General features: G+C 43.1%; 1 protein-coding gene across 4 annotated transcripts; it reads right to left on the bottom strand.

Moving 5' to 3' along the window:
* Positions 999-3680, bottom strand: LOC8066154. 4 transcript variants are annotated; one of them, XM_021460541.1, is made up of 3 exons: positions 2764-3680; positions 2308-2407; positions 1109-2208 (listed from the first exon to the last, which is right to left on the bottom strand). In XM_021460541.1, the coding sequence occupies exon 1, from the start codon at positions 3345-3347 to the stop codon at positions 2883-2885; it is 465 nt and encodes a 154-aa protein (XP_021316216.1). In that variant the 5' UTR covers positions 3348-3680; the 3' UTR covers positions 1109-2208; positions 2308-2407; positions 2764-2882. The 4 variants fall into 4 exon arrangements, with proteins under 4 accessions (XP_021316217.1, XP_021316216.1, XP_021316214.1 ...); XM_021460542.1 differs by lacking the exon at positions 2308-2407 and having other exon boundaries at positions 999-1674; XM_021460539.1 differs by having other exon boundaries at positions 1884-2208; positions 2308-3680.

Consider the following 11285-nt stretch of genomic DNA (forward strand, 5'->3'; position numbering starts at 1 on the left):
TTTAGATACTATAGCACATTTATAATTATAGTAATTAGTGTCTAATTATAAACTAATTAGGCTTAAAAGATTCGTCTCACAAAATACATACAAACTGTACAATTAATTATTTTTTAATTTATATCTAATGCTCCATGTATGAACATTCTATGCAATGGGGAGAAAAGTTTTTAGATGAAACCAAGGAGATGTTTCGTTGGTGAAAATTTTAGTTTTGTCTACTGTAATACTTTCGTTTGTATTTGATAATTATTGTCGAATTATGAACTAACTAGGCTCAAAAGATTTGTCTCATAAATTATAGGTGAATTATATAATTTGTTATTTTTATTTATATTTAGTGCTTTATATATATGTTGTAAGATTTAATCTGACTTGAGAACTTTATAAAATTTTTGGGGAACTAAGGCCTTGTTTAGATGCAAAAAGTTTTTGGTTTTTGACACTGTAGCACTTTCGTTTTTATTTGACAAACATTGTTTAATTATGGAGTAACTAGGCTTAAAAGATTTGTCTCGTGATTTACAGGTAAACTGTGTAATTAGTTATTCTTTTTATCTATATTTAATACTTTATGCATGTGCCGCAAGATTTGATGTGACGGAGAATCTTGTAAAGTTTTGGATTTTTGGGTGTATCTAAACAAGGCCTAAACGACCCCTAGACAGGGTCCATGTGAACCAGCCCTTGCATCAGCGCAAGTGGCAGGCGACGAACACATGACAGCATCCCATCCAACAGAGAACCCAACGATGTGGAGCGCATTTTTCTCCTCGACAGGGCTACGAATTTATCTACGCAGAAAAGTTAGGCGTCCGTGTTGCATGGATTAGTTTTTAATACTGTTGCACCCGCACGTCGTCTCGCAAGGGCAAAGATCCTAGGCTGTTTAGTTCGGCAAATACCCTAGGCTGTTTAGTTTCTAAAATATTCTGTAAATTTTTTAAGATTTCTTATCATATCAAATTTTATGGTATATATATGGAGTATTAAATATAGATAAAAAATAATTAATTGCATAGTTCGTTTATAAATTACAAGACGAATCTTTTAGATCTAGTTAATCTATGATTAAATACAAATAAAAGTTCTATAGTAACACTTTGCAAAAAATTTCACAGCTCTTTCGTGTGCTGGTAGTTAAGGTACAGGCCACTGTCCCGCGTTTATCAACATCATCCTTTGTGTTGTAGGCCTTGGCTTCCCACTTGTAAAAAGCAGAAAAGAGGAGGCATGGCTATTTCACACCGCCGTGGCTTGCATCTTGCTCCGCCCATTCTACGATTGCGCTTGCTTTCCCGTAGGCCTACGCGTCCTCCTCCTGCTGCTGTGCTCTATCGGCCCCTAACGTCGCTGTCGGACAAGAGCCGAGCGGCGAGGCCATGGCCGTTACCACTCCTGTAGTCCTTCATGTGCAAGCAACGTGGGCCTCCTCTGTGCGGCCCGGTGACCTTGCCGCGTAAGCTTGCCTCGACGCAAAAGAAGACTTTGAGTCACTAGGGTGGCAATGGCACCGGCCAAAAGCCGAGTAGATGCATTGCTTTGCTTGCGTCCCAGGTGAAGAGCTTTTGGTAAAAGCAGAGATTGTGCTACTCGGGCGATGCTAGCTTCAAGGCCATCATCTGTTTCTGAACCGCTGAAGAGATTTGCTTAATTGTATAATAAACCCGTAATCTGAAAACATGCAGAGACTTTCAATTTTTAGACCTGATTGTAGTGTAAATATAAATTAAAACACGGAAGTTTCCTTCGGTTGACTACGCATAGTTTAACTCCGTGGCTGCTGCGGCATTGTCAAAGCACAGAGCGGACCATTGAACAGAATTATTTGCAGCTTTATAAGGACGAGAACACAGACTCTCTCGTTAGTGGAACAAGAAGAATGAGAACAGAGAAGACTCAAGACTGGACCATCAACTGCTACCAGAAATCTTGTTTTTTGGGACCAAAGTCACCATTAAAGATTAAACTACCAGAAATGGTACTAGTGATAGATGAAAAATACCAAGACCCTGTTTGAATTGGCTAGCTACTAACAACAGCTCTAGTAGGTACAAATAACCCGATTTATAGTCTAGCCTATAGCCTGTTTTGAATTGAACTATTCAAACACCCGAACATGCAAAACTATCAGCCGGCTTCCTCCATCTATTACAGCTTTTAGAAAACTTCAGTTGATCCAAAGCGGGACCCAAGAGGACTTCGTATCTGCTGGAGACAATCACATATCACCGAATGCTTTCCGAAACCACACAGACACAGTAACGTCTGCAGAGCAGGAAGAACTCAAGATGGAAAGAAACCTACCGTATTTATAGCTCAACGAACACCGATCGAGATGAGGGATGTGTCATGTGTGCAAGCAAAAGGCCATTCGCGGACGAAGGAGGAGTCAATTGCCCGCATCCTTTCTCCACCAAATACGAGAACCACATGCATTTGGATTTTAGTCACAGAAAGCATTGATGGTGCTTAATTAATACTTACTGGTAACAGTAACAAGCTAGTACTAAGCATTATCATGTACGTACAGGTGGATTCATCCACGCCATGCATTACAGGTTTTTTTTTTGCCGATGCAGAGGATTTCAGCGGGAGAGAAAATGTGAACCGACGCAGCAAAAGCTAGCAGCAGCAGTAGTAGTAGTGCCTGCAGTTTCTCGTCCAACAACTACACTAAATTTCTGAAAAGCGGAGTTGATTTACTACTAGTTACCACGCGAAAAATTCTGAAGGGGATGAAAGACAGAGAAAATGACGAACCCGCCTGCTATGTTCAAAAGCAACGGTTCCTCTGATCGTCGGTCGCCGCCGAGGCGAAGCAGTAGGCAATGCGGCCATGCCGTCGCGTGCACCCGACCTCCAGCGGCATGGCCACCCGGTCACTCCTTGATCTGGAGCCAGTGTCCGAGCTGCGACGGGTTGACGACGCCGGGGATGCGGGCCCCGCCCGCCATAAGCAGCCGCGAAACCTCCGCGTAGCGCCTGCTCGGCTCGGGCGCGGGGGCGGGGGCGGGGTCCTTCTCCTTCAGGCGGGGCGGCTCGAGCCTCCGCTCGCCGAGGAGCGTGCCGCACCGCAGGAACTCGTGCGCCAGGTACCCGGCCAGCAGCTTGTTGCCGCCGACCTGGGCCCCCGGCTGATGAGGGAGCGGCGGCTTGGCGCCAAACCTCACCGCCGGGCGGTCCGGCTTGACGCCACGCGGATCGGGCCTAGCGAGCGGCGGCGGCGGCGGTTGCCGCTGGAGCAGCACCGCCTGCTGCGACGGCGATGACACCGAGGGGTAGGGGTAGTAGTAGTCGCGCTCCTTGCGCTTCCCGAGGAAGCCACCGCCACGTGGCGCCTGCATCGCCGCGTGGATCGACAGCTCGACGGCCCGGATGCGCCTGCTCGCCCAAGCCCCAAGCCAGAGACGGAATCGCCCGACGGCGACTGGTGGTGGTGGTGGGACACGAAAATAGTAGACGAGATAAAAGGAAGCGGTTGAGCCGGAGAAAGAGAGGAAGGAAGGCGTGGGGCGTGGGGCCCGCCGTTGCGGGGGGGGGGGGCACTTCCGTAATTTCACGCACGGAATTCAAACGAAATGGAATCGCGTGGGAGGGGAGACGGGAGGCGAAGAGGGCGCGGGTGCGGCCACTGCCCGCTGGGGAAAGGGGAGCGTGGAAATGGGGCGCGGCGGGTGCAGGGGCCGGGAGAGGGGAGCGGGTGGTTGTATATATACGCAGTCGAGTGATCTCCGCCCATTGGATTTCCTATAAATAACAAATCTGCCATCGCGTTCTGCATGGAGTCAGAATCCCGTACGGCAGCTGTGCAGGGGTGGTTTGATAGTCGTGGGCTTGTGGCCGAAGAGTCAGGGGTAGAATCGTCATTATGTCTGGGTAGTTGTTGGGTTGGGCTCGTGTGAGTGATAGAGGGCCTGGACTGACCGCTGAGGGTCCAAAAGGCCATGAAGAAATTTGATTCGCAATAACTGAGGGTCAATAAGCGACTTTATTGAGCTCAGGCCCAAAACAGATATCATGGAACTTTAACAATAAAAAATTATACACATAATTTTTTAATTATATCTAAATATATTTTTAGAAAAAAGTTATGGAATTAAAAAATCCAAAATTTATTTTAATCTTATGTAGTTTGTTTTATAATTTGAAAAAAATATGAAACTGACTTAAGATTATTCTTACGAGCATCGGCTACGACTTCGCTGCTTGGCGTGTTGAACTTGGCCATGTGTTGCTATCGTTGCTGCATAGGACTTCTTTTTTTACGAGTGGGTTTGCACTCGAATTTCATTAAGGGCTACTTTGCCAACTCAGGGTAATTAACCCAGAGGAAAAAGTGGAGGGGAGGGATTTTTTTGGACATGCTAATCTCCTCCCCTCCTGGAGATAAGATTTTACGTGGGGGCTCATTTTTCTTCGGCTGTTTGGAAGCATACAGATGCAAGAGGAAATGGATACGGCATCAAATAGCTCTAGCACAATAAAGTCAGATAAGCATGCATGTATGGATGAGTCCTTCCTAATGGCTCTGCTCCACGTTTTTCAGCTTCGCTCCACGTTTTTAGTCAAACAGTTTTAGCTCCACGCACTCAGTTCGAGAAAAAATGGTGGAGTTGTGAGAGCACCTAAAGAGGTAATCCACGAACTCCAGTTTTTTGTGGAGCTGCTCCATAATGGAGTTTGTGGAGCAGAGTTCGTGGAGCAGTGCCAAACACCCCTTGCTCATCTCTTCACTATAGATATAGTATATAAACATCTTAAAAATAAGAAATTTTAGAAAAGAGAAATAATATAAGAAAGTCACTACACATCCATTCTAGCATCGAGAAGTGATGAAAAATCTCAAGAATAGGTCTGTTTACATAACAAATTGTGGCAATTATTTGACATAGTTCAATACATAGAAAATTTAATTCAAGTGGCAAATTCAACCTAGCTAATCCATTCGTCACCAAATCATAGATCATCTCCATCCATATATCCATGACATACATCAAAAAACAAATTTAATTCCTTTTCATAAGCTTGTCATAGGCACTGCAGCAACATTTTTCTTCAAAAATAATACATTGCTTCCACCAAGAGCTCTGCAAGTAAATACAAGGAAAAACATTAGCAGCTAGAGACATACCTAAAGTACTAATCAAAGTTTTAGAAACTGGAAATCGAAGTTTACTAGAGAGTTGCTTTGCTATTACTGTTACTGAAAATTGAAGTTTCAGAAGCACAGAACTCTGGTTTCAGAAACAACATTGAACATTACCTATAGGAAATTTCCAGAAATGAATCAAATCAAAACTGAAAGAGCTTTCTCTACTCAACAAACAAAAAAACAGACATATAAAAAAATAGACATCATAGTAGCATGTGAAAAACAGTTTCATACGAAAATAAACTGCATTTTATCTTAGCCCATGAAGCAAAATAAAGACTACAAAAACGAGGGCTGACTGACTTGGGCACGTGATGGAGCATTATTGATACTGGCAATCTAACTAAAACACATTGAGAAGAGTAAAGATTGGTCTCTTTTCAATGCTAGCAATATAACAGGTCTGCACATTGCAATGCTAGGTAATTATAAGGAGATAACAGTCAACAAGTTAAAACTAATAGTGAAACAGAGATAACAAGTCTGCACATTGCAATGCTAGCAAGCAATGTCCTGTTATTGAACATCTATAGAATGTGAAAGTCAAAAAATAGGATATCCTGTTATAGAATTCAATGGCATCTATTTAAAGTTAAGAAGCCATACATAATAACAAAAACTGAAACTCTCTGAATTCAAACACTTCAATGCATGGGTGACATATAAGTGGGACTCGAAACAAACAATAGCAACTATCAACCAGCCATGTCCAGTTTGCCATGGAAAACAGTATCCATCTTATAAACACATGCAGCAGACAATATCTGCTATGAGCCATTGAGCTTAGCTTAAAAACTTTAAAACTGCTATGAGCCATTGAGCCTAGCTTCCAACTTAGTACCAGCACACCAATGTCAGCAAGAGTAAAAGTTAACAAACATTGGAGCATATGGCCCAAGCCTACTTGAAACAAAATGGATGCAAACTAGAATTCAAGCATGCAGTTAAGTACCTGGCTATGGTGAGTTCCTCACTAGAGCAGCACGTGGAGCTGGGCGTGGGGCGGACCTTCCTGCCAATACAATCAGAAAAAATAAGCATAAAGAATACAAAAATGCGTCATTGAGAAATCAGAAGCGAAGATGTTTCTAAGATCCCAAGTGGCAATTGCAGACATCCAACGTTTATTAAAAAAACAGACATCCAACCACCCAATGATTGTCAGATCAGCTTCTCATGGAAGCGAATCAATTACCGAATCAGAAACCAATTTAACATATGCACACACAAAATTTCAGGATCCACAAGAAACATAAACAGTATGACAAGAGAAGAAGGTGAGAAACATTGGGTAAAGCAGAGAGATCCGAGCGAAGGGCAAGAGGTGGTGTCGTGTAGGCGGTAGCGTTGATGCTTCTCACGGGCGGCGGCACCAGTGTCCTAGCTCACGGATCTGCAGCTCCAATATCCACAAAAAGCAATTCAAGTGATCACCACATGACCTCTCAATCTCATAACATTACCACTCAATCTTAGAACTAACTATTAAGAGATCAAGATACAGTAAAATTAGAGTATACGCAGAACATTACCACTCAATCTTAGAACTAGTCACAACTCACCTATGGGCACTCACCAACACATATAGCAAAGAAAACAAGACAAATCATATAATTGTAGCAGAAAATTCAGTATAGTGAATACCATGTTTCTCTTAAACTTAAAGGCTTGTAGCAGATATGAGGTATTAGTGACTACATTCTATTTTCAGCAAAACCTGGAGGATGTGTATGCCAGGCAAAACGTGCACCTTCATACTCTAAAAATAAACTGCAAATAATAAGCTGGAGAGAGATTCGTGCAGCCAAGCTACAGTTTTTGGGGCAAGATTTTCTTAGCTACAACTAAATTATATTATTAGATACATAAACAATCATGATTGAAACTTCAACTATCACTGAATTCCTTAGCTATGACTAAGTTATATTATTAGCTCTTGTCTGATAGGTGCAACCAAAGTAATTATCTAACACAAAGCAAATCATCTTAATCAACCAATGGCTTTTCTCCTAAAAATAGATTAAATTATCGCTTCAATTATCTTGCATATCACTGTATCTTTGATGTTGGTATCGTAAGGAAAGAAATTTTGCTTAACCAATGAAATGGAACCTGACACAACATACTTCACTTGACAGAAAACTATTGACCTATGGCTAATGCTTCCATGTGCAATTGTGCAGAAAAAAAATCTAGCATTCTAGGATGGATTATAGGACATGGGAGATGATAAGTTGCTCCAAACGGCCGAAGCAAAGCATACAACAATTTAAATGTATCTTCCATCAAAATCTAGTGTATCAGTAAGAATCTCACTAATTCAAATCAACCATGGAAGTCAAACTGGATCTACCAGAACAGTGCTACAAACAAGAAATCTAAGAAGCAAGACAATCGAGCACACTACCAAAACATCTGAGAATAAAATAATCTACCGAAACCCTAAATCAATTGTACAACAGATCGAGAAGGGGGACCAATCGAGCGGGTGCATACCAGATCGAGACTGCCTTCCTTCGTTCGGAGGGAAGACAAATCCGAGAAGAACTGGAGTGGATCTCGGAGCCGGTGCCTTTCAGTAGCTGTGGCGGTCACGTCTCTCCAGCGAGGGGATGAAGCCAATGTGGAGGTGGGGACAACGACAGTTCGAAAGGGACGGTGGCTGGCACAGAGACGAAGATGGCAAGAGGAGGGGCGAGGCGACGATGGAGGGGCGGCGACGGAGGAGAAGTCGGAGGCGAGGCGACTCGAGCCGGGGAATGTCGGTCGGTGCCACGAGGTCGGACAGGTTTCCCGTCAAAACCTGGTTCCTGTAGGGCGGAGACACGTGTGCCGCGTGCTTCCAAATGGACCCGACCGGTGGTCTGTGGAAAATAGCTGTGTGAAAAATCACCGTGGGGAAAAGCCCAGGTTCTCGGCGGGATCCCCTGCTGCCAAAGGAGGCTTAAGAGGAAAGAAGTTTTAACAACAAAACATGCTATCCGCGGAAGGCGGCGAGACGCCTCCTTAACCCGACCAAACAAAGCCTATTACATAGCGCCTAGACGGTTGTGACCAAAGCTCTAACAAGGCCACAAGTAGAATGAAACCCCCAAGAGCCCACTCCTCCCCTTCTCGAAGCACTGCACGAACAACGGCTTGCACACGTGAAGCCAGTCTACCAAAGACCCCGCCGTTCCTTTCCTGCCATAAAGACCAAGCGACTAACAGTAACATAGAATCGGACACGGCCTCTCCACGGAATGGACCCTGATGCGCTAGCACAACCACCAGGAGGCGACATCCTCGTCGCACTCCGGCATTAGGGTGGCCAGCTACAGAGGATTGAGCAGTGCCTTTTTTAATTGGAAAGTAAGCTCTGTTTTAATAAGGATTTTCGGTCGGGATAGTTTCCCTCGCTTTTAAAGATGCGAACCACACCTGCATAGGACTTGTAATTCTACTTGTTGATATTGGTATCTAATGGACGTGGGCATAGAATTTCACCGGAAATAGGTACGGGTCCATCTATTTGCCCCTCGTACAGTGTTCATTTATTAGTTGAAGGAACCAAGTAAAAATTAGTTCAACCTAGTTTTTGATTTTTCAGTTTCGTCAAGCAGCGTGATGTGTGTGCAAAGATAAGCCTGAAACCATGTAACGTTTCCAAGCTAGGCTTCCAAAGCCGATCAATGAAATGAAACCTAGGTGAGGGGACTCTCTCCCCTCCCGTTGAATTATCAAAAAAAAAATCCAACCCGTGTAGTGGCAGCACTGAATATTAAGGTCTTGTTTAGTTTGGAAACGGGAGAATTTTGATGCAACACATAGTGGGTCACCGGCGCGTCCGACGCTCTGGCACCGGACACGGCGTGAACACTGTTGAGGGTCCGATGAGCAGTGACGTCAGCATGGTCGCGAGCGAGGTTTTTCGTGCATTGTGTGTCGGACGCTGAGGCGTGTTCGATGCTATACCGTCGGACGCGTCCGATGTGTCTCCAAGTAGTTTTGGAACTCTGATGCATACTTATTAGCAATATATATCTCTACATATACTAGAATCATGCCTCTGTACCTCAACATGAAAAAATAATGCAACAATAATTGGAGCTGTATGTTGTACTATTTAATTTTTTAATTTGATGTTCGTAATATTCGGTTTGTAGTCAATCATTAATATTACATGAGTTTTCACAATTCATAAACAATTCAAATATAATTCAAGTTTTTGATGTGAAATCAAATCAATCCAGTTCATGCCGTAACAACCTTCGTCGTTACATATATCTATTCTACCACGTATTGTCTATGATACGTTAAAATTGTCTTGTAATTTCTTAATTATAGTCCTGTACGTTTGTATTTTCTTAACGTCATTTTTGTATTTGTAATTTCTTCCTTCTCCGTATGGTGAGCGATATGACGTCTAATTACAGACCATCGTCAAACCAAAATCAAGACATCAATGTTCATGTCAATGTGTAATAGATGTGCATGTTATTTATACACATGTCTCATTTGCTTCAGTGAGTCATGTACTAAAACCAAAAAGGGATTAGAAGGTTAAAAGAACATCTACTCCCAAATAGGATCAGAAGATAAAAAACACTGAATTTTTAACTCAAATTCGCGGCAGTAAGGGAGAGGAGGCGGCGCGGGCGATTGTGGGGCGAGAATGACGACGCATGCGCAAGCGGTGAGGTTGACGACACGTGTGTGATGAGCGCCTTGTTGGCGCTACGTCGGCCGGGGTAGGCGAGGACAATGGCGTGGGCACGAATGCCGAAGTCGATGACACGTTTGCGACGACCGACGAGGGCCTTCTCGGTGCTCAATCGGCCACAAATCGACGATGAGCAAGGCAGAGAAACGGCGGTGCGGCAGGAGAGGGCCACACGCCAATTTGGCATACCCCGTGGGTCTGCCTCTGCATGCATAAAACATTAAATATTGATAAAGAATAATTAATTACACAATTTATCTGTAATTTGCGAGATGAATTTTTTGAGTCTAGTTAGTCCATAATTAGATAATAATTGTCCATGGTAACTATTTTACAACTTTCTATAACTAAACATGACCTAGATGTGGATTCATTCCATGGCAGAAAAGCAATCAGAGTTCGCGGCAAGAAACTTCACCAAGGATGCACCGGAACAACGACTGTGGATCAAAATCAAACACCTTACCATCAGTAATTTCGAGCGCCAGTCTACACTTTGCGCATAGCAGCACAAGCATCACCGGCACAGCCATGGCTAAGCTTCCCATCTTGCCCCAATGTGCGCAATGGTGAAACTAGAGCAGAGAGATGAACAGACTCCGGATTTCGGGCTTGTTTGGCAGAGCTCCTCTTCAACTCCAAATCTGGCTCTGGCTTCAGCATTGCTAAATGTTTTTTTTAGGGAAACCATTTTTAAGTAAAAAAGCAGATGAGCTGGAACTGTCTTGACGAAGCTACAGATTACGGGCTTCTTCAAAATGGCCCTAACTCCTCTAGAGGAGCGTCTCATGAAGAGCCATGCCAAAAAGACCCTTCAAATCATGCAGCTCTAAACTTCTAACTGATCATTTTTTTATTTCTTAGGAATGTTTTTTTAAAGCTGTTGGAGAAATACTTGTTTGGTGCTCCCATTTTTTGATTTTTATAGATGCTCTAATCCAGTCAAACGAACAGCTAGTTCTCGTTTTTTTATCCCTCCTATTTAAAGGGTATTTGGATCCGGTGAAGTTTGGTTGTATGTTCGGATGATAATTATATGAATTAAACATAAGCTAATTATAAAACTAATAACTAATGGAAAATAATTTATGAGATGATCTATTAAGGTCTTGTTTGACACAACTCCACTTCATCGGTGAAGTGGAGTTGTGTCAAACAAGACCTTAATAAATCATCTCATAAATTATTTTCCATGAATAGATCTATCATTGGAGCTAGAGCCGTTTTGGTAAATCGTTTGGCAAAACAACTCATTCTTTAAAATGTGCTCTCACAAAACGCCACGTAATATGAGGTGAAGTCGGGAGAAGCCACTATTTTTAGCTTATTCACACCCTAAAGCTTATGAGACTACGTTTTTAGAGGCTTTGGTGGAGCCATTTAACGATCATTCAGGTTTAATTAATTTATTCTACAAATTAATTGTAA

The sequence above is a fragment of the Sorghum bicolor genome, chromosome 4, assembly GCF_000003195.3.
Source record: "Sorghum bicolor cultivar BTx623 chromosome 4, Sorghum_bicolor_NCBIv3, whole genome shotgun sequence".
Lineage (NCBI taxonomy): Eukaryota > Viridiplantae > Streptophyta > Magnoliopsida > Poales > Poaceae > Sorghum > Sorghum bicolor.

Excerpts from the sequence above, each read along its gene's own strand:
- LOC8066154 (XM_021460542.1), bottom strand. The coding sequence starts at position 3,347 with ATGCAGGCGCCACGTGGCGGTGGCTTCCTCGGGAAGCGCAAGGAGCGC.